The sequence below is a fragment of the Bos javanicus genome, chromosome 29, assembly GCF_032452875.1.
Source record: "Bos javanicus breed banteng chromosome 29, ARS-OSU_banteng_1.0, whole genome shotgun sequence".
NCBI classification, from domain to species: Eukaryota; Metazoa; Chordata; class Mammalia; order Artiodactyla; family Bovidae; genus Bos; species Bos javanicus.
Genome location: NC_083896.1, coordinates 30,072,297 through 30,094,910, shown reverse-complemented (window position 1 = coordinate 30,094,910; position 22,614 = coordinate 30,072,297). Strand labels below are relative to the sequence as shown.

Genomic DNA, 22,614 nt, shown 5'->3' with positions numbered 1-22,614 from the left:
GGCAGACAGGAGAAAGGGCGGGGTGGAGGAGGAGAAAGGGCTGGGGTGATCCCGCTTACGGGCGGGGCCGGTGGCCGCCGACTCTGGATGGTGAGCCGGCAGAGCCGGCCCCCGGCGGGCCCCAGGGCGAGAGAAGCGGAGGAACAGACCGATCGGGCGAGCGCGAAGGGGTGTGGGGTAGGGGTGGTGTTGTGGGGGAGGTGTGGTGTTGTAGGGGCGGGTAGGAATCGACTGGTGGGGTGAGGGCGCAGAGTTCAGGCGGGCGCAGCCTGTGAGTAGCACCAGGATGGATGTGGGCAGCGCAGCCCATGCACACCCTCCTGGAAACAATGAGCCCTACAAAGCGTTCTCCGCTCTCCCACGTGTGGAACCATCTTTCTCCCTCTCGGGAAAGTGAGGCACACCTCTCCCACGCACAGTGGCCAGGTGCCCTGGTCGGAGACCTGCACCCTCCCTTTGCAGGAGTCTGGCCCTGCCACCCCCAAACTTCTCCCTGTGCACCTCCTTTGCACACCCCTTCTTGGCTTTGAGAAAGCGTCTCAGTTTCTGTTCCTTACTGAAGGCGCCAGGCATCCTGCCCCAGCGGAAAAACCCACCAGGCCCTTAGCCTAGTGCCTGCCCCCCCCCCCCACCCCGCCACCCCCAATCAAGCCAGGAAACTACTTAGGCTGAAGAACCGTCCAGAAGTCACCCACAGGACAATCCCTAGACCCCGAGACACTCTCTCAGAGGTGAAGAGCCCTTAGTGTGAAGAGCTGGGGGAGGGGGGCAGAGTGGGGAGGGGGTAGCAGAGCTCCAAAGAACATGTAAGACCCCACCCCCCAAGAAAGCTTAACCAGATAGTGGCAGAGAGAAGACTCACGTGGATGCCCACTCAAGGATAAGTTAGGATAGAAGCTAGTACAGACGAACCTATTTGCAAAGCAGAAATAGAGACACAGAGGTAGAGAATAAATGTACGGACCCCAAGGGGGGAAAAGGGTGTGGGGCCAACTGGGAGACTGGGGTTGACGTGTACACACCATCAATGGTAGTGGTGGTTTAGTTGCTAAGTAGTGTCTGACCCTCTAGACCTCATGGACTGTAGCCTGCCAGGCTCCTCTGTCCATGAGATTCCTGACCCAGGGATGGAATTCATATCTTCTGCATTGCAGGTGGATTCTTTACCCCTGAACACCCACGGGAGCCCATAATGACACATACTCACCCCAGTATCATACAGAGTAGCCTGCAATGCAGGGGGTTCTTTATCAATAGTGGAGGGAAGCCCTACACTATTGATACTATGTATATAAAATAGATCACTAATAAGAACCCACCTTATAGTTCAGGGAACTCTACTCAGTGTCCTGGGGGTACAGGTATACATAGAGCTGATTCTCTTTGCTATACAGCAGAAACCAACACATTGTAAAGCAACTATATACTCCAATGATTTTTTTTTTAAACCAACAGATTTCATTTAATACTGATGTTAATACAAAATGTAATCAGATGCAAATGCCACGTTACCGTGTTCTTAAAGTCGTTAAAAAGGGGAAAAGATGTTGTAGGGTTTTATTTTCACCTTTCTTTTCCTAGCTGTCTTTTGTGTTCACGCTCAGTCACTTCAGCCATGTCTGACTCTTTGTGACCCCATGGACTATAGCACACCAGGCTCCTGTGTCCATAGGATTCTCCAGGTAAGAATACTGGAATGGGTTGCCATGCCCTCACCTCCAGGGGATTTTCCATACCCTGGGATCAAACCCACATCTTTTATGGCTCCTGTGTTGGCAGGCAGGTTCTTTACCACTAGGACCACCTGGGAAGCCTAGCTGTCTTTTAGGTAGATATTTTTGGTTTGTTTACTTCTTATGTGTTAAAGAATTTGATTAGTCTTATGTACTTATAAATTCATTTTATCTTTTTCTTGCAGTTAAACTGCATAAGACCTAAAATAATCTGTTTCTATTTTTTTGTTATCTTTTTTATTAAATTTATTTCTTTTTAATTGAAGGGTAATTGCTTTACAGTATTGTGTTGGTTTTTGCCAATCAACATTTGAATTGGCCATAGGTATACCTAAAAAGAAAAAGAGAGTAAGTTAGCACAGGATATAACTAAGTATAAGGCATGGGTAATTGACGAGGGGGGTTCACAGAAATGCCAGCTCTAAGTTGGCTTCAGCCGAATCTGGAGGGTTCATGGTCTGAGAAGAGGTACCTGAGGAAACACTCTGGCCTGCGTGAGCACAGCAAAGGAGGCAAGGTGAAGACAAGGGGCCTTGAGTGCGTCTACAGATGGCTGTTCATCCTAAATCACACCGTGCATGGTGGAGGTCTTTCCTGCATCTCACCAGTGTCCAAGTATAATTAATGCTTGGTGTTGTCAATTAAGCATTCACACAAATACTTATCTGGTATCAGCTCCAGCTCTGGCAGAGTGACTCAAGTCCCTGCCGGGGGGCAAGGCTGAAGGGAGAGAGACCAGCCTCCCTGGTGCCGGGGTGGAGGTCAGAGGGGAGACACTGACCCAAAGAGAGTAAAGCAATTGTCCGAAGAGACTAGAATCGCAGAGCTGAACTGTGAATCAACCTAGCTTTGCAACTTTGCAAACTCTTTAATGAACTCGATCTAAACACAGCTGGCAGTTCTTGTTCTGAACCACGTAAACTTCACCCTGTGGGAAAAATCAAACTGAAGGGCCAGCTTTGCTCTTGGAGACCTGATTTCCAACTCTGCCTTGGTCACTAAATAGGTTTAATTTTCTTGTTAGGAAAAAAAAAAAAAATGGAAGTAACTGTAAATTATTCAAAGGGCTATTGTTGTGAAATTAGGCAACGGATATAAATTTGCTCCAGCAGTATAAGGTGCTGTTAAAAGTGTGTGCTCTTATCATACACGTGGCACCCCCTCCTCTAACCAATAAACTGTATTCAGCTCTCCTCCCTTCTCCTTTCCCCAGCTTATCCTAAGCCTGGTTACTGAGTGCCCAGAAGCTAATTGTCTAGACTCCTCCCCTCAGGCCGCAGTGTCCTCACTCACGGTCTTTTCCCTCTAGTTCTTCAACACAGCCAGATGCTTAGCTGGCTGCCTAGAACCATATCATCTGCGGGCCAGGAGGAAAGTGATTCTGGTACTTTTCACCTGAAGCCCCTCCCAGCCCACTTGCCCATCAGCAGGGCACTGGGAGTTGCTTACCAAGAGGCAGTATGGTGGGGTGACCCAGCTTCGGCTCCTAAAACTGTTCCTTTTGGGGCCAGCTGTGCCAAGGATGAGTCAAGACACCCTGAGGATCAGTGGTCTGGCTCCTGCCCCCGTTCCTAGCCATATTGCCTCCTTTCCCACCTCCAGAGCACCCCCTTTACCTCTCTGGTTCTGTCTCTGCTGTGGAGGAAGTTGGCGGACACAGCTCTGCTGGGGCGCTCAGGGGGCCTCTCTCTCTCTCTCTAGGGAGCAGAGGGAGGAGACAGAGGAGCAAGGGTTGTGGGAGGGGCAGGTGCATCTGGAGCTGGGAGGCCAGGGTGTGGGCCGGGGTGTGAGCCCTTAACACATGCGCCTCCCCAGGCCTCTGGCTCCTGTCCCTTGCATTTGCCACGTTAGCATCCTGCCCACCGGAAGGAGGGAACGGCGAGATGCCGTTTGAAGAAGAAATAAACCCAATCCGCATCTCAGACGCTTTTAAAAATAGCAACTTGGGGAATGGTGTTTCAGCTCCTATTTTTATCAGATTTATACGGCTGGACGCTCGAGCTGTGCAGTTCCCAGGGATCTCAATAGCACCGGACATCACTATTGTAGTCTTAGAAACCTGCTGTAAGGCCAAGGCTAAAATGCATTCCAGGAACCTGTCGGCTGGAAGAGATCCTGAGAAGTCATTGCATGCAGCCCTCATCTCTTTTAGGGCCACAATCAATGAACCACAGAGAGTTTATGGCTCGCTTTTTGCCTTCAAGTCTCGGTTGCCATGACTTCAGTGCCCAGTCTAGGATGTCATGGCCTTCTAATCCGGAAGTCCTTTTTAATATCTAACCCAAATATATAGGCTGGGTCCTTTAGGCCCTTCTGGCAGTGGGAAAATGGCAGCTAACATTTATGAGTTCTTACCATGTCCACAGAATCCTCTTGTTGAATCCTCACGAAGCCCCTCGGGGTAAGCACGGCTTTCACTAACTCATGGCTGACGAGCAGTTACCTAACTTGCCCAAGATTACATGTGGATACGGTGCAGGTTCTGTGCAGGGGTTACCAGACCATGCTGGCACTGAAAAGAATGTACAACAGGATAATACATTTCTCCATAGTTTTGCCTTTCATTTCTTCCTGGTCCTGAAGGAAAAACTGGTCAGGGTGCTATTGGACGTGCTGGAAGCCACGTTTTAGGTTCTGGCCATGCTGAGCCATGCTTCCCCTGAGTGTTGTGTCTTAGCTCATGGTGGTCGTTTGGCTCTCATTTTAGCCTGGAAGTCTGGCTTCTCCTGGCGTAAGCTCTCACGGCCCCCTGTGCTTTTCTCAAAGTATTCAGGTTTGTGGAATTACTTTGTAATTATGTCTATCATTGTTGTTGTTACAAGCAGATTCAAAGGATTAGATCTGATAGAGGGTCTGAAGAACTATGGATGAAGGTTCGTGACATTGTACAGGAGACAGGGAGCAAGATCACCCCCAAGAAAAAGAAATACAAAAAGGCAAAATGGTTGTCTGAGGAAGCCTTACAAATAGCTAAGAAAAGAAGAGAAGCAAAAGGCAATGGAAAAAGGAAAGATATACCCATTTGAATGCAGAGTTCCAAAGAATAGCAAGGAGTGATAAGAAAGCCTTCCTCAGCGATCCAAAGAAATAGAGGAAAACAATAGAATGGGAAAGACTAGAGATCTCTTCAAGAAAATTAGAGATACCAAGGGAACATTTCATACAAAGATGGGCTCAATAAAGGACAGAAATGGAATGGACCTAACAGAAGCAGAAGATATTAAGAAGTGGCAAGAATACACAGAAGAACAATACAAAAAAGATCTTCATGACCCAGATAACCATGGGTGTGGTTACCCCTCCCACAAACACACACCATTGATAACCATGATGGTGTGATGGCTCACCTAGAGCCACACATCCTGCAATGCAAAGTCAAGTGGGCCTTAGGAAGCATCACTACGAACAAAGCTAGTGGAGGTGATGGAATTCCAATTGAACTATTTCAAATCCTAAAAGAGGATGTTGTGAAAGTGCTACACTCAATATGCCAGCAAATTTGGAAAACTCACCAGTGGCCACAGGACTGGAAAAGGTCAGTTTTCATTCCAATCCCAAAGAAAGGCAACACCAAAGAATGCTCAAACTACCACACAATTGTACTCATCTCACATGCTAGTAAAGTAATGCTCAAAATTCTCCAAGCCAGGCTTCTGCAATACATGAACTGTGAACTTTCAGATGTTCAAGCTGGATTTAGAAAAGGCAGAGCAACCAGAGATCCAATTGCCAACATCTATTGGATTATTGAAAAAGAGAGTTGCAGAAAAACACCTACTTCTGCTTTATTGACTACACCAAAGCCTTTGACTATGTGGATCTTAACAAACTGTGGAAAATTCTTAAAGAGATAACAGACCACCTGACCTGCCTCCTGAGAAATCTGTATGCAGGTCAAGAAGCAAGTTAGAACAAGAAGAACAGTTAGACATGGAACAACAGACTGGTTCCAAATCGGGAAAGGTGTACGTCAAGACTGTATATTGTCATCCCGCTTATTTAACTTATATGCAGAGTACATCATGCGAAATGCCAGGCTGGATGAAACACAAGCTAGAATCAAGATTTCCGGGAGAAATATCAATAACCTCAGATACACAGATGGCACCACCCTTATGGCAGAAAGTGAAGAGGAACTAGAGCCTCTTGATGAAAGTGAAAGAGGAGAGTGAAAAAGTTGGCTCGTAACTCAACATTCAGAAAACTAAGATCATGGCATCCAGTCCCATGACTTCATGGCAAATAGACTGGGAAACAATGGAAACAGTGAGAGACTTTATTTTTCTGGGCTCCAAAATCACTGCAAATGGATGGTGACTGCAGCCATGAAATTAAGAGACGCTTACTCCTTGGAAGAAAAGCTATGACCAACCTAGATAGCATATTAAAAAGCAGAGACATTACTTTGCCATCAAAGGTCCATCTAGTCAAAGCCATGGTTTTTCCAGTAGTCATGTATGGATGTGAGAGTTGGACTATAAGGAAAGCTGAGCGCCCAAAAATTGATGCTTTTGAACTGTGGTGTTGGAGAAGACTCTTGAGAATCCCTTGGACTGCAAGGAAATCCAACCAGTCAGTCCTAAAGGAAATCAGTCCTGAATATTCATCGGAAGGACTGATGCTGAAACTCCAAAACTTTGGCCACCTGATGTGAAGAACTGGTTCATTGGAAAAGACCCTGATTCTAGGAAAGGTTGAAGGCGGGAGAAGGGGATGACAGAGAGTGAGATGGTTGGATGGCATTACTGACTCGATGGACATGAGTTTGAGTAAGCTCCAGGAATTGGTGAAGGACAAGGAAGCCTGGCGTGCTGCAGTCCATGGGGGTCACAAAGAGTCAGACACGACTGAGCAACTGAACTTGAGTTGTTTGTGGATTTACTTTGTAATTATGTCTATCATTGTTGTTAGTTGCTAAATCGTGTCCAACTCTTTGAGATCCCATGGACTGTTGTTGCCGGCCAGTCTCCTCTGTCCATGGGATTTTTCAGGTAAGAATCCTGAAGCGGGTTGCCTTCTTCAGGGTATCTTCCTGACCTAGGGATCAAACCCAAGTCTTCTGATTTGCCAGGCAGATTCTTAACCGCTGTGCCACCAGGGAAGCCCAATTATGTCTATGTGTCTCACTAAGTTGTAAGCTCCATGAGAGTTCTAGTTCCATATTCTTGTCTTTAAAAAAAAAAGACAGGGTAGATGTTCAAAACCTTGTTCTTTGAATTTAAACACTTTAAACAAATTTAGTCCATGTTTCTTTTTTAACAGTGGCTAAAATTTGGTAACTTCAAGTTTACATAGACTCCAGAATCCAATGTAATTTCAATGAGAATATGGAGCAAACAGAGAGTTGCCAACATTTATTTTGCTATGTGAGGATTTTCTGAAAACAGCTACTGTTAATTATCACCATCTTCTTACAGAAAAAAGTCCTTTTAGGGTTCTATATACATGTTTGGAATAAAGATTTAGTCCTTTCTGAGAAGGAAGAGTTAAAAGACCCACATCAACCTATTCAGAAATAAAACATATCCATTCAACTCATTTGGAAATACAAATATCACAAGAGAAACATTTTCAAATATTACTTTGTTCGCAACTGTTTCTTGATTTGTTTCTCCATTCCCAGGATCTGCGTTCAACAGAACTAGACAACGTGGAGCTAACTGTCCAACTCCTCCTGAAATGTTATTTTTCTCAGTTTCATGAAGGAATGTTGACAAATATAGAACACTCAGCAATTTTGCCCTATGAGGAAACTTTTGGGCAAACTTGAGAGGAGCCGAGGAAAAGCAGTCACGTCTCCAATCGCTCTCCTCCCTCCCAACCCAGCCAGGAAGAAAGTCGGCCAAGGACTGGGGCCTGGCGCCGGTGGGGAGCCCTCCGAAGTTTATGAGAAGGTGACACCCACCTCCGCTGCACTCACCGAGGACACGCAGCTAAACGCACAGGGACAGACGTCCATGCCGTCAGAGAGGGCTGGCGGTGGCTCATCAGTCAAGCGGTGCTGAGGCTTAAGGACTTTCTGCTCAGGATGCTGTCTCAGTGGAGGTGGGGAGCTGGGTGGGTCCTGCTAAGTGAAGGCAGGAGGAAATCTAAGGCAGAGGAGACGGTTCTCATTCTGCATCCCTCGGGCTGAGGACTGTCTGTCTGCCCCCTAGCCTGGGAGGCTGGGAGTGTCTTTATAGTCGTCTCTGGGTTCCCAGCCCTTAGGACATTGGCTCAAAAGGCATGCAGTGAGTCAAAGCATTGGATTCCATTGCAATCATGCCACTTTGGCCTGCTGCGTGTATGATCACCAGCAGATCCCTCTGTGGTGGATCCTCATCCCTGCACCCCTTGACAAAGAAACAGGCTCAGGAGGCCTTGGGTCTGATGCAGTACGTGTTTAATAAGCAGTGTGAGGAACAAGCGAATGGAGCTTGGCTGTGAATCCTACCCTGGTTCTCGGTCCAGGGTACGCAGAATAAGGGCCACCCCGCTTCCTCTCCCTCCGTTTTCATCTTCCTTTCACTCTGCAAGACCCACATCCTACCTCCCCTGGCAGTGTGTCCTGAGGACGCAAGATGCGGTAACTCATAGCCCCACGTTGACCGAAGAGCAAATGCCGGCCCCTCTCGGGTAGCGTGATGTGTCTGGGAAGAGGGCCTCGTGTGTTTAACTACACGTCGCCAATGTCTGCACCCGTGTCCCTGCTCTGCTGGAGCAGTGGGAGACGTCACTTTGCCAGATACGCCCTTGATGTCTTCCTACAGGCTATCAGCCTTGGGTGCTTTGAAGTCCCTTCCTGGCCTGGCAATTCTGTGGTCAGGGATCTAGGACAGCGGTCACACCTTGATCCGTGACTCAGGGCTTTTGGACTTCACTGCAACCATGTCACTGTGCCCTGCTGAGACGGTGGATTTATCTTCCGGCTGCTCTATGGCAGTGTGTTTTGTCTTCCTGTCGAGATAACGAACTCAAGGCCACAGACTCACTGACCAAGGAACAGAGGCAAAGGCAGTCGTCTTGGGCTTGCATCATCTGATTCTGATTAAGGCCTTCCCACTTCCAGGAGGCCAGCCTCCAGCCCTGTCAACAAGGGTTTATCAACAGGACTGGCTCACACATGGGAAGTGTGCATTAAGTGCTGGAGGGAAAGAGGAAGTGCTGTCAGAAAGACTATAGACTACTTCCAGAAAGGTTTCATATGTGGTTTTCTCTGAGGGGGGACTCCCAGACATGTGGACCATCAGGAAGAAACACTAAGTGGGAAGAAGGAAGAGAAAGGTGGTAGCAGAACAGCAGGGGTGAAAGCAGGGAGGCCCAGGACGTGAAGTCCGCCAGGAGGGGACCTGCAGGAAGCCCTGAGCCCTCCAGGTTGGCCGTGCCCCCTGCCTTTACCCCGCTAGGGTCGCCCACTCCACCTCCCCAGGCCACACTGTGGGTCCATACTGAACGAGACTGATAGTTTATTCTCATGCTGGGAAGAAGCCAGTACAAAATACATTAAAAAAAAAAAAAATTCACTTGGTACAAAATATCCTGCTGCCCCCATCCCCCACAAGGGTGGTCTCTTCTCAGCTTCTCTGGGCCTCCTGCAGGAGCGCCAGGAGGGGGTCGTCAGCCCGGAGTGCAAAGGTGAGCGTGCGACGCCGGTAGTGCTCGGGGTCCTGCTCCAGGTTGTCGATCACCTCCGCCAGCAGGTGGGCGCGCTCCACGCCGGCACCCGGGGCCTCGAAGCCCAGGGCGGTGAAGTGCACGTGCAGATGGTAATACGAGGGCAGGTAGTGCAAATACACGCGGAGGCGGTCCGCCGCCAGCCGGTAGCGCCGCAGAATGGCCTCCTGGCAAGGAGCGGGGGGCGGGAGGGTCAGCTGCTGCCCCCACACTGGCGCCGGCACCCCCTCCTGCCCACAGCCCCCACCAGCCTCTCCGTCGCCCCACGGGTGGCTTCGGGATCCCTGTCTGCCATTCTAGGGAGTCAGCAGGTGCGGGTGACAAGCAGCGAGGTGGAGGTTTTCTTCCCAAGGAGGGGGACGGTGGCCTCGATCAGGGCTCCCCGCTCCAACCTGCTGGAACACCTGCTTCCTTGGTCGCAGCTGGGTCTCTAGGAAGTCTCGGTGCTAAGCACAGGGGCCCGGATTCCCAAGACTGGGGGACTTGCCTGCCCTGGAGGAGTTACCAGGCTTAAATCATCAAGTGGGTGGCAGGAAGCCTTTTTTTCCCTGCTTAGCACAGAAGAGAGTGGAGCCGGGCTGCGACAGAGCTAAGGGCTTGGTGGCAGAGAAAGGCTGGGGGAGGGGACGTGGGCAGGGCTGGACAGAGCTGGGAGGCATCACAGGATCCTTGGATTCTCAGTGGACTCCCGGCAGAAGAGGAAAGCATCACCCTTAAGCCCGGCTCCCTTGGCCCACCCCAACCTTGCATAGTGGTAGAGCTTTTTCTCTTCCAACCGCCTTCAGAAGCCTCCAAGCCTCTTGGAATTAAGAGAAGATTTAATTTCCAATGTAGGCCAATCTCTGAGGCGGCAGGGGTGAAGAAAGACAGGGCCCCAGTGAGCTCAGAATACACGCTGCGATTGTACTGTGCCCTTCTGATTGGGTGCGTCCCTAGGAATCTGGGCATCAGGGTGACCACCAGGGCACCCAAAGGGCTTCCTGGAAGGCTGACCCCACCTGAGAGGGTGCTGGAGTTGCCAGGGCAGATGCAAGTGCTGGCCTGACACCTCCCAGGTGCCCTGCATCCAGAGAAAAGAGAAAGACAGCCGGGGACATGGTGGGGTGAGCAGGCAGGCGGGAAGGCAGGTGGGCACAGTGGGGAGGGGGCCAGAGGGGAAGGAGAGTGGCCCCAGGCAGAGCCTCGGAGCAGGGCTTGTTGAACCTCGACCAGGGGAGCCTCTCCCGGGCTGGAAACCTTGGTGACAGCAGGCCTAGCGTGGAGGCTGTACCATCCAGTGTCTCAGAGGAAACAAGGCTGAGGCCAACCCCACAGAATAACGGGTTCAGAAGGACCCCTCCAGATACCCAGGCCCAGAGAGGCGAAATGACCTGCCCGGGGCCACCAGGGGGCTAAGGTCAAAGTGTCAGAACCAGGATCACAGCTCCAGATTTGAGACTCTCCTCTCCCCTACCATCTGCCCGGGCCCCCAGGGCTGCTTTTAGCAGCCTTTTCATCCGATTCAGCAAATCTCCCAGAGGGAAGGTGTCCTAGAACGCCAGGTGCCAGAGTGTTCAGTCTCTGTCCTCGAGGTACACGAGGGGACACACGCAGATCCATGTCAGGTCGTGGACCATCTACCCAAGAAACACGTGTAGCGTGATGCAGCTGTCACGGGTAACCCTGGGATGGGCGGGCACCCCACATGTGACCTGCAGGACAATGTCAGGGAGCAGAATCGAGGACCCGAGCTGAGGAAGCCTGTGTGGGGTGAGGCGAGGGGGCTGAGCGCAGAGCTGGAAGGTAGGGTGGGACCAGGACCAGGGGCTTCCTGAGGCCATCTACAAGCCTTCACAGGCCCCTGCAGGGCACCTAGAGAGAAGCCGTTTCACAGAAGGGTGGGGTGAGGAAAGGAACACACGGGAATCGGAGTGTAACCCCTCTGGGCCCTGGAGTGGACTCGGCCCCGGGAACCTCACCTGACCCTCCCGGAGAATGTTCCTGAGCAGCGGCAGGTGCTCTGCGGTGAGGTCCCGAAGCGACTTGATGCCCCGGCGATGGCAGATGGCGATCAGGTACAGGTCATCGAGCTGTGCGGAGACAGGCGGGGTGAACTGGGCTCAGCAGGGGGGCCAACCGCGGAGGCTGCCCATCCTGGAACTGCCCCCCCAGAAGTCAGGAAGCACCCCCACCCCAAGGCCTGCAGGGCCAGCCGCTGCCAATCCCAGGGACACTGTGGCCAGACCCAACCCCAGGCAAGGTGGGCGTCCACCTGCCCCGGGTGAGTGAGGGTTGTGTGAGGGAAGAAGCCTGTGTTTATTCTTCCTGCTCAAAAATATCACACGAGAGTATTTACATACTCAGTAGGGGGGCAGAAGTAGGGGGGCTTCAAGAAAATGCCATGAACCACTTTTATGGTCTAATCACCTGTACTAAGTGCTGTAAGACACAAGGGGAGAAGAGTGCAGGAGGAAGAAGGAAAGACCAGTGAGGGTGATCAGAGAGGGACAGGGGGCCTGGGTCGGGAAGAAGAGGGAGGGCTTGGGAAAAGAGCACTGAGCAAAGGAACAGTAAAAAAAAAAAAAAAAGGCTCAGTGGCATTGGTTGGGGGAGGAGGGCTCCATGTGCCTGGAGTCCAGGCAGGTGACAGGTGGAGAGGCAAGTGCGGGGGAAGGGAGCCTGGGGCCCGCGGGGCAGTGAGATCCACCTTGCTTCACCCTTGTCTCCCTTCCCGTATCTCACAGGGCTCATACACAGCCGCCCGTCCAGAAGACAGTGGCTGCCCGAAGACCTGGGGGTCACAAAAGTACAAGGACCCAAGGCCAACAAGACCTGGAGCCAAAACCTTGAGCCAGAGAGCAAAATGACTCTTCCTCTTGCCCAGAAAACCCTTCCTGTCCCAGTCTCCACTTGCCCAAACCCTGGCCTTGGCCAGTTTCACATCCTCCTGCAAAGCAAGCCCCAGACACCAGGGCTCCAAGGGCCAAGGCCTGGTGCGGATCCACCGGCCCTCAGCTCTGCAGGCCAAGCTGCTAGATTCCTCAATGAGATAATTTGGGGACCATGAGTCACCCGACCAAGTCCCCAAGGGCCCCAACTTAAAAAACTGGGAATGAGACTTTCCAGATGGTGCCTGATGTCCAGCTGTGCTTCTTCATGCCAACACTCTCCCCATGCCACACACACTCGTCTCCGCCAGAGCCCTAAGAGCCGGGCTTTCTGCCCCTGACCGGCCACACGTGAGCGCGGTGGGAACCTGCCAGCAGACGGCTAAGCAGTGCCCACCTGGGCCTCAGCTCTGCCTGAGAGTCCCTTCTGGACTCTTCCTTCTTGTGGCCTGTGTCCAGGACTCTTGTATAAGCTGAGACCCAAGGAGCAGCAGGAAATGAAGCTGTTTGAACTAGGAGTGTGTGCGTGTCTGTGAGTGTCTCCAGCCGTTCCACGTTGTCACTGTCACAGGCCCTCCAAACAAGAGTAACATTTGTTTAGATGGTATCTGTTGACAAATTCCAAAGATGACATAAGTCACACCTCTCTGCTCCACTGGCATGGAATGAAGCATGAAGCCTGTGCTGGGTGCCAGCTCACGGGCCGAGTGAGGGAAGGAAGACAAACCTGTCCTTTGATAGCAGACATGACCCCGGATTTTCCCCAAAGGGCCCCGGCTGCCCAGAGAAATGATCTGGGGAAAAAAAACAGGGGAGGGGCTGGCAAGGGTCTCAGACTGGCATCCCAGAAGGCAGCACATCAACCCCTCTGGGGAGACAGAGGCCATCAACCTTGTCTACTCTAAGGCAGGGCAGCAAAGTCGAAGCCACAGCCTCCTAGCAAGGGGCAAAACGGAGAACGGCTGGAGCCCCGGACACCCATGGCTCCACCTCAGGAGAGACGCGGAGATCGAGGCTCCTGCCTGAGTGCCTTAGACACAAGGATCTACATTCCGTGAGCTGAATGTGTCTGTGTGTCTCCATGAACACACACATACATGCTGACACGTATAGCGTGTAAAGACTATGGAGGAGAGACAGACCATCTCTTCTGGGGCAGGGACGTGGAGGAATGTCGGGTGAGGGAATGCACCTTCTTTGCCCACTCTGTGTGCTATTTTTATTGTTACCATGTACATGCTGGTGTTGGCTTCCCTGGAGGCTCAGATGGTCAAGAATCTGCCTGCAATGCAGGAGATGTGGGTTCGATCCCTGGGTTGGGAAGATCCCTTGGAGAAGGGAATGGCAACCCACTCTAGTATTCCTGCCTGGGGAATTCCATGGACAGAGGAACCTGGAGGGCTACAGTCTATGGGGTCGCAAAGAGTTGGACATGACTGAGCTTCTAACACACATGTAGATGTATTAACTGGACCAATCCCTACATCCCCAAATAAGCCAATAAGAAGGAATATACAGTTTCTCTCTACAGAGAACTGAGGAAGGGATTCTCTAATCTCCAGGGAGCCAGAGTCTCCAGCAGACATTAGGGACTTGATCAATATTTGTGGGGCTTCTCTGGTGGCTCAGTGATAAAGAAGCCACCTGCAATCAGGAGACATGAGTTCGATCCCTGGGTCGGAAGATCCCCTGGAGAAGGGAACAGCAACCTGCTCCAGTATTCCTGCCTGGAGAATCCCATGGACAGAGGAGCCTGGTGAGCTTCCAGAGGAGTCAGGCACGACTTAGTGACTAAACAATAACAGCAAAATATTTGTGAGACAGACGGACAGATGAATGGATGGATGGACGTTTTTTAATCATGGGCCACCAGTGAGCGGAAAAAGACACGCTTCTCGGCAGAGCAGCGGCACGAGGGGCCGCCAGGGTGGCTAGAAGTCCCCTCAGAGCACATGCCAGACCGCCCTCTCCTCTGTCCTCCTCTGGTGGATGAGGATGAGGACAGAAGTCCAGGCCTGGCCCACCTCCCTGCTGGACACACTAATTCTAGGGAGCCGTGGGCCTCAGTGTTCTGTCACAAGTCAGGGATGTAAGGCCCTTAACTGTGGCACCACAAGGAGACAAGCGGTAAAGAAGCAAAGGTCAGGCACAGTCACACCTGTCCAGTCAGCAAGTTAAAAGCCTGTTACGCAAGCTGGCCCCTTCAGAGCCCCAGGGCGAGTCACCCCACCATGTGGCTGGGACCCTGCTGCAGTGCCTGAAGCCTGTTCTCTCTTAAGGGGACAGACAGCGGGCAGTGCCCCGGGCAGGCCCGGCAGGATGCCTGCCGGCGCCAGGTAAGCAGGAGCATGGGCTTCCGCTCTCGGTGCCACAGGCGCCAGAGCGTTATGGCTCCTTGCATGGGGAGGCTGCGGCTATCCCCACATGCAAATCACCTCCTGCAAATCACAAGGTCTTCAGGGACCTCATGAATCCAAATTCCTCCTACCAGCTCCCCCCTACCCACCCACCCCCACCTCCCTGCACCGTGTGTGTGATCCAGAACGGCCAGCGCAAGGCTGCCCAAGGGGGCGGATGGGATTGACAGAGCCCCCGGCATGCCTACCCCACGGGGGCTCTGGCTTCGTTCCTTCTCCGGTCCTCTGCCCTCCCTTCCGGCCTGAGTGGGGATCGGCTGGTGCGGGGGCGGCCTCTGCACATCATCACGCAGAGGGGAGGGCGGGCTCCTCTGACCTTCCCAGCTCAGCACTGAGACCTCTGGAAACTCCCTTCAGATTCCCTACCTGCCTCCTCCTTCCCCCAACAGCCACGTCCAGGAAGTCCCACAAGCCACCCCAGGAGACAGCTGGCACTGGCTCGCCCGTGCCTCTGAGCCTGAATCCTGTCCCCCTCACCCCGGCCACAGGCTCGGCTCCCCCGTCTCTTGGCAACTGGAGTGGTGTGGCTGGTCAGGAAACCCACCCCACCCAGCCAAGAGAATGCAGGTGAGCTTGGCAGAGGGCACAGAGGCCTGACCAGCGGCTGAGAGAGTGAGACGGGAGGTGTGCCCCCTGGCGGGACGGGCCCGACTCCAGATCAGTGTCCCCGGGAGACCTAACAATGATGTGAGGAACACAGAGCCTAGAGGGGCCCACCCGAGAGCCTGGGTTAGTCACAGATTTCAACTGGGAGGAGGAGGGGGGATGTCTACCTGCCCCCCACTGCCAGCCCCCAAGAGCCCAGGGCTGGCTCCCTGGGCCTTATCCGGGCCCAACTCCAGTCTGTGTGGGTACAGCGCTGCCTGGACCCGGTGCCCTGCTGGTTCCTGTTACTCTCAGGGCATGACAGTCCACCCAAAGAGGCGGCAGCCAGCGAGCCTGGGGATGGGCCTCTCAGTGTGAGATGAAGGAGGAGGAGAGGAGGTGCACAGAGAATGCAGAGGACTGGAGGGGCAGCGTGAGTGAAGACGGCTCCTGGGGAACCAGGGGAGGGGGGCGCTCGGGGGCCAGGCAGCAGAGCCGAGAGGCTTTGGTGGGTGCAGTGCCTAGGCCGCTGGAGGCCCCCTCTCTGGCTCGGGCAGTGCAGGGGACTCCTCCGGCTGGTCCCCGTGGTTTCTGCCAGCCAGTGCTGCCTGGATGTGCTGGTGTCCAGGGCGTGGGGAGGGGTAAACTGTCCATTTCAGGACTCCGGGTGCCCCTGGAAGGGAAGGTGGCAGCCTCGCACGTGGCTGATGAAGGAATAGCCCGTGACGTCATGACGCAAACACTGCCCATCCTCACCCTAGCGTGGGAGGTAAGCCAGAAGGGGCTTTAACTGGCCCACTGAAGGGTAAACATTTGTGTAGGTGCTCCCACTGCAGACAGCTCAGCCTCCCCTGTCGGTTAATTATAATCTTCTTAGAGAGCAAGAGACCAGCAGGAGGAAGAAGGGCAGGATTAGGGAGCGGCAGCTGGAGCGGGGCACTCAGAGACCACAGAGGCCCAGCGCGAAATCCTTTACCTGCTGTTGGTTCCACTTGAGGTCGGGGATCAGGACAAAGCCATCGGACGGATCCGGGTTCTCAAAAACAATCCGGTCGGCTTCAGCCTTCTTGTCGAGAATGTTGTACACCCACTGGAAGGAGGGCAGAGAGAGGGGGTTCACAGGCCAGTCCTTTCCCCAAGAGACAGCCCACGCTGGGAGAGGCAGGTTCAGGGAAGGACACCCAATGGTAAAGGGGCACGAAGCTCAGGGGATCCACACTCAGGCCATCCTGTCCCAGATATCAGCTCTTGGGTCCAGAAGAAACTTCCCCTCTCCCACCATGGCCATCCCCACGGGGGTCACTACAGCTGCCCCCACAAGGGTCCAGATGGAGCTCACTGTTTAGGCCCATCCTGGCCACCCCTGTGCACACGCTCTGCTCTGGCCTCACAGGCCTGGTCTGCAATCCCCTTCCACTGCCCACGGGACTCTGGTGAAGTGTCCCTGCACCCCGACAGGACCATGGGGCAGAGAGTCTGCTGGGAGTTCCTTCTGCAGAAGGAGCTTGCCATGCACCAGGGCAAGGAAGGGCTTATGTTCTAGAAGTAACCGTGCTAGGTTTCCCAGCCCCACTGGGATTCTTGTGAGCGTGGGGTTAGCGCCTCTACCCCACCCGACACAGACCCTTCACAACAAAGCAGAAGAAATGCCACATGAGAGGCAATGACACAGACCCTTCCTCCCTTCCTGTCAACCCTGGGCTGCCAGCTCTCCCACGGCCTTTGATCAGCTGCTGTCCACTGTCTTCAAGGACCCTTCCTTGAGCACTGCATGGACCCCAAGAGCATCACTTTACCATGAAGGTCCTGGTGGCCTCTCTGAGGAAGCCAGCCTGCAGCCTGGAGGTCAAGATACAAAGGCCCTGTTCTCATGGGGCTCCAACCCCTGGAGCCCACTCCACTCCACTGCCCCTGAGCGCTGAGAACCCTTTGCCAACGTGACTTCCTTCCTGGCCAGTGAACTCTGCCCGAAATCTGACAGTGAACCCTGCTGCACAGCCAGAGAGGGGGCAGGAGTTGGGCTCACCCAGCTGCCCCTTCTGCCCCATGGTCAGGAAGGCACTCAAGCTGACGAGGGCTGGAGGAGAGGACAGGGCACCGACACGGCCAGCCAACACGGGGCTCCTTAGCCCACCACCAGGAGTGCTGGCACAGCAGGGTCAGCGAGAGCCAGGGCTGTCCCCCCAACCCCATGGGGGCTCCCTTCCCACTGCCCCCCAAGTCCACATCCTGCACTCTCGGCCAGCCCAGCCAAGGCCAAGTGCAACCATCTGATATGGAGAGGGACGAGGCAGAGGGAACCTGCCAGGGACGATCTGGGCCTCCCAGGCCCTCCAGTAAGACCCAGAGGCCAGTCACAGTAAGAACCCACCAGAAAAGAGGGGCTTTCCCATGGACAGCCTGGCCATGCCACTTCCTGGTGAGGCCTGGAGGTCATTCTGCAGTGGCTTCTTTGTGCAACCCTGGGGCAAGAGCAATGCAGAGCCCAGCAAGTTGAGAATGTCCCAGGGGAAGCATTTCCTCTCTAACTGGACATCTCTCTAGGAATGTGCCACTTGAGAAAAAAAGTCAGATCCTGATCGGAAATCTCCCAAAAACCAATGGGAGGGAGGGGATGGTGGTTCTGCGTGAACAGCCCTGGGACTGCCCAGCCCACAGCGGGCCAGGCCACCCCAGGGCCCTGCCTTCCCCCACAGCTCCTGCCTCCACCTAGAAAACAACATATCAGCTGGTGGAGAATGAATGGGCTCTGGAGCCCAACAACATGGGGCTCATCTCTCACCTCCAACACTAACTAGCTACATGCTGCAAAGTGATTTCATCTAAGCTTTGGTTTCCTCCTTCATCAAGAGGTGCTAATTATACCCACAGGTTAGGGCTGTGGTGAGGACTAAGCGAGAAAATGCTCACACAGGCGTCCAAAACAGAGCCCTGCCCAGGGAGGCAATGGACAGCAGAAAAGTTGCTGGGAAAGGTCAGGCTGGGCGTGCCTGAGGCTGCAAGACCAGCTGTAGGAAGGGGAAAAAGGAGACTGGATGAGAGCAAAGGAAGTGCATTGATTCTGGGGCAAGAGAGAACCATGTGTGAGACTGGAGGGCGCCCAAGGGCTGGACGGTGTGGTGTGATGAAGGCGTGGTGGATAAGAATCTGCCTGCCAAAGCAGCAGACACAGGTTCGATCCCTGGTCTGGGAAGATCCCACATGCTGTGAGGCAACTAAACCCATGAGCTGCAACTACCAATCCCATGCGTCTACCTAGAGCCCGTGCTCCACAACAAGAGGGAGCCATGGCAATGAGCAGCACCACAATGGGGCAGAAGCCCGCTCGGCAACAAAGCACAGTCAGAAATAAATATAAAGCACAAGGTCTTGAGGCGCTGAGGTGTCAGGACAAGAGGCCAAACCCTGGGCTCACAAACGAATCTCTAAGGCTCTGGATCCAGACATCCCACTGCATTCTTTTTTTTAACTGGGAAATTACAAGCACCTCAGATTTGAGTATCCAAGTAGCATCAATGGCTAAGAGCACAGACTCTGGGGCCAGGCGACCTGGCTCTGAAGCTAGTCTCCAAAAGCTTGTTGTTGAAGATATGGTGCCCGCAAAATGCTCAGGACCGTTGCTGTTCTAAGTCACCTCGTGGCTGAGACATTCCAAGCTAACTCACTGTCCTCCACGGAAACCCACTCTGCCATCCATCCCACCATCTGCCACTCATTGCCCAAGGAACCCCCAGAGTCACCCCCAGGCTCCCCCTCGCTGCTCCAAGCCAGCCCCCATCTAGGCCCTGCCTCTTAATAAAAAAGAAGCTCCCCTCTGCCTCTTCCTCCTTCTACTCTCACCACTTCCAACTGCTTCTTTAAATCTCATCACATTACCCACGTGCTTAAAGCCATTTACAGGACCCTCAGTGCCTATAGCACTCGTCCAAAAATCTGACAAGAGATGATTTTTTTCTAATCTAGATTTCCCAGGTCCATCCTGAGTCAGTAGATACCAAGGAGGGCCCTGTGCTCTGTATTTTATAAAACCTCAAGAGGCCATGCTGACGACTGGCAAGGTTTGGGAACTCCTGGTCTCCTGGGTAAAGTGCACACACCTCTTCCTGGGCCCTGCCTGCCTTCTCGTGCTAGCTCCCCAGATGCATCAGAGTCCAGCCCTCTGAGGCCCTGGAGTTTCTCTCTGCTCTGGCTGCAGTGCCCTGTTTATTCTGTCCACCTGGCAAACTTCTCTTTGTCCTTTTAAGATCCAACCGGAGGATCCTGTCCCCAGTGAAGCCCCCCACCATCTGGGCTGATCACTCCCCTTTGTGTCACACCTCTACGTTATGTATTAACCACCCAAGTGCTCATCCCATTACATTGCACGCCTACCTTCCTTACAAGACTGTGGGGACATTATCAGTGCTTATCCTGGTGACCCTCCAGACCTTAGCACAGAGTCTGGGACCTAGGGGATGCTCAACAAATATAATAGCTATTGCCAATTAGCTCTGAAGAGTTTCAAAGAATAGCAAGGAGAGATAAGAAAAACTTCCTCAGTGATCAACGCAAAGAAATAGAGGAAAACAATAGAATGGGAAAGACTAGAGATCTCTTCAAGAAAATAAGAGATACCAAGGGAACATTTCATGCAAAGATGGGCACAATAAAGGACAGAAATGGTATGGACCTAATAGAAGCAGAAGATATTAAGAAAATGTGGCAAGAATACACAGAAGAACTGTACAAAAAGATCTTCACAACCCAGATAACCACGATGATGTGATCACTCACCTAGAGCCAGACATCCTGGAATGCAAAGTCAAGTGGGCCTTAGGAAGCATCACTATGAACAAAGCTAGTGGAGGTGATGGAATTCCAGTTGAGCTATTTTAAATCCTAAAAGATGATGCTGTGAAAGTGCTGCACTCAATATGCCAGCAAATTTGGAAAACTCAGCAGTGGCCACAGGACTGGAAGAGGTCAGTTTTCATTATAACATATATTGCATCTGATCCCATCACTTCATGGCAAATAGATGGGGAAACAGTGGAAACAGTGAGAGACTTTATTTTCTTGGGCTCCAAAATCACTGCAGATGGTGACTGCAGCCATGAAATTAAAAGACGCTTACTCCTTGGAAGGAAAGTTATGACCAACCTAGACAGCACATTAAAAAGCAAAGACATTACTTTGCCAACAAAGGTCTGTCTAGTCAAAGCTATGGTTTTTCCAGTAGTCAGGTATGGATGTGAGAGTTGGACTATAAAGAAAGCTGAGCATTAAAGAATTGATGCTTTTGAACTGTGGTGTTGGGGAAGACTCTTGAGGGTCCCTTGGACTGCAAGGAGATAAAACAAGTCCATTCTAAAGGAAATCAGTCCTGAGTATTCATTGGAAGGACTGATGCTGAAGCAGAAACTCCAATACTTTGGCCACCTGATGCAAAGAACTGACTCATTTGAAAAGACCCTGAGGCTGGGAAAGATTGAAGGCTGGAGGAGAAGGGACAACAAAGGATGAGATGGTTGGAGGCATCACCAACTCGATGGACATGTGTATGAGTAAACTCCGGGAGTTGGTGATGGACAGGGAGGCCTGGCATGCTGCAGTCCATGGGGTCGCAAAGAGCTAGACATGACTGAGCGACTGAACTGAACTGATTGCCAATTAAGCTGAGTGCTTGTAAACTTGCTAGAAACAGCCAAAAAAGAATACATGGGGAAATTCCCTGGCGCTCCAGTGGTTAGGACTCGGTGCTTTCACTGCTGAGGGCCTGGGTTCAATCTTTGATCAAGAAACTAAGATCCCACAAGCCACACAGCTCGGCCAATTTAAAATAATAAAGAACACATGAACACTCATGTCACCCAGAAGTGGGGAGAGTAGTAGAGTTATTTCCCAAGAGGATGTGTACAGTGGTCTTTAAGAAGGTGCATATATGACTCACGCCGAAACTGTATTAAGGACTTCCTCTCTTTAATCACATATATGTGCAATTAGTGCAGCGAAACACACATTCCAGGACATCCACTTCACGATCCAAGATGCTTTCTAGGAAAGATGGAGACCAATTTCCTTACTACTTAGAAGACATAACAAATGCTGGATGTCTTTGTTAAAAAACGGAAAAAAAATCAAGCCAGAGTGAGCTAGAGAAGCCTTGTGCAAATCCTGTGTGGGGACCACGGCTAACAGCCTGGCCAGGTCTTCCCCGTGGGACCTCCCTCAGCCCGTCTGCCTCCTGTCCTTCCTCCTCCCAAGGACAATCCACCTCGCAGGACCCCACACTCAGGACACCCTCCCCTCCTCTGGGCCTGGGAGAAATGGCCGTGAGCTTCCCATATCAGGACACCCTGCCCCACCGTGGCCACACTCTCGGCTGGAATACGTACAAATGCTCAGGGAACGGGAGTGAGTGATAAAGAGGCAGGATAGGAAAACAGCTCATCCATCACATTAACCCTGAGCATGCACATGGGGCCAATCTCGGGAAAGGCTCTGGTTGGTGCTGGGCACAGACCCAAGGAGAATCAGATCTGCTAGCGAAATGGCCTTGCGTCTGGCCCAGGGACTGAATACACTCTGAAGATGCTTCCAACCCGTGAACACAGCCCTGGAAGAAGAGGCTGTGCAACCATCCCCTCCCCCCGCTCCTGCCCCCCAGGATGGATGCAGGGGGCGAAAGGGAAGGAGAAGTTTCTCCCCTGGGACTCCACTCGTGGAGGCTGGCTAACTGTGGGTGAAACCAGGAATGAGCGCCCGGATGGGGAGGCCTAACCAGCATTTGTTTACCATTTACAGACCTCTGGTCTGGGTAAGCCATTCTTGAGATCGCATCAGCGCTACTAGAGAGTAGCCAGAAGTTCTTCCCAGGGACTGGACTGCTCTGAGATCCCAGACTGCCTCGGTGGTGTGCCCGAGACCAGTGTCAGTTCCCTGATCCATGCAGATGACTGTCCTCCGCAAAACACGACCGCCTGAGCCCAGCACTTTCTATGCCACTTATCCTGCCCTTTCCTCTCCACAGCACTCTAAGTCTCACGTCTGGTGTGGTTACATATACATCCGTGTCCTATCTGACGCCTGCACAGGAGGTAAGCGGCGTGAAGGCAGGGACACTGCTAGCCCCTGGGACCATCTCGACCGACGCCTGAGAAGACAAACACTGGCCTCAGGGACAGCATTCTGCGTGCAACCCGTGGAGCCTGCCTGAGCTGGTGGTGGCTGGTACCTGGATGCTCAAGCTCTGGGACTCCAGGTGGGGCAAGGTGACGTTCCTGTAGTCGCTTCCTGTCTCTCGGACCAGGTGGAGGTCCTGGCGCAGATACTTCTGTAGGTGCTTCTCTGTAGCAGGGTAAACCACGGTTGTCTTCACAT

General features: G+C 52.7%; 1 protein-coding gene and 1 long non-coding RNA gene across 5 annotated transcripts in view; one reads left to right on the top strand and one right to left on the bottom strand.

Moving 5' to 3' along the window:
- Positions 1 to 22,474, top strand: part of LOC133241200 (uncharacterized) — a 27,912-nt gene extending 5,438 nt beyond the window's left edge. Inside the window, exons 2-3 of the long non-coding RNA XR_009734542.1 lie at positions 1,582 to 22,051; positions 22,265 to 22,474. This is a non-coding gene — a long non-coding RNA (uncharacterized LOC133241200). The remainder of the gene's footprint in view (positions 1 to 1,581; positions 22,052 to 22,264) is intronic.
- ST3GAL4 (ST3 beta-galactoside alpha-2,3-sialyltransferase 4) overlaps positions 1 to 22,614 on the bottom strand; it is a 90,223-nt gene that overhangs the window by 40,173 nt on the left and 27,436 nt on the right. For 2 of the 4 annotated variants that reach the window (XM_061406373.1, XM_061406375.1), the window contains exons 3-6: positions 22,469 to 22,614; positions 16,232 to 16,345; positions 11,345 to 11,455; positions 7,639 to 7,797 (exon numbers count right to left, since the gene is read on the bottom strand). In XM_061406373.1, the coding sequence (XP_061262357.1) occupies positions 7,639 to 7,797; positions 11,345 to 11,455; positions 16,232 to 16,345; positions 22,469 to 22,614 (530 nt within the window). Of the gene's footprint in view, positions 1 to 7,638; positions 7,798 to 9,161; positions 9,554 to 11,344; positions 11,456 to 16,231; positions 16,346 to 22,468 lie in introns of those variants that run through there. The other 2 variants (XM_061406376.1, XM_061406378.1) reach the window with 2 other exon arrangements.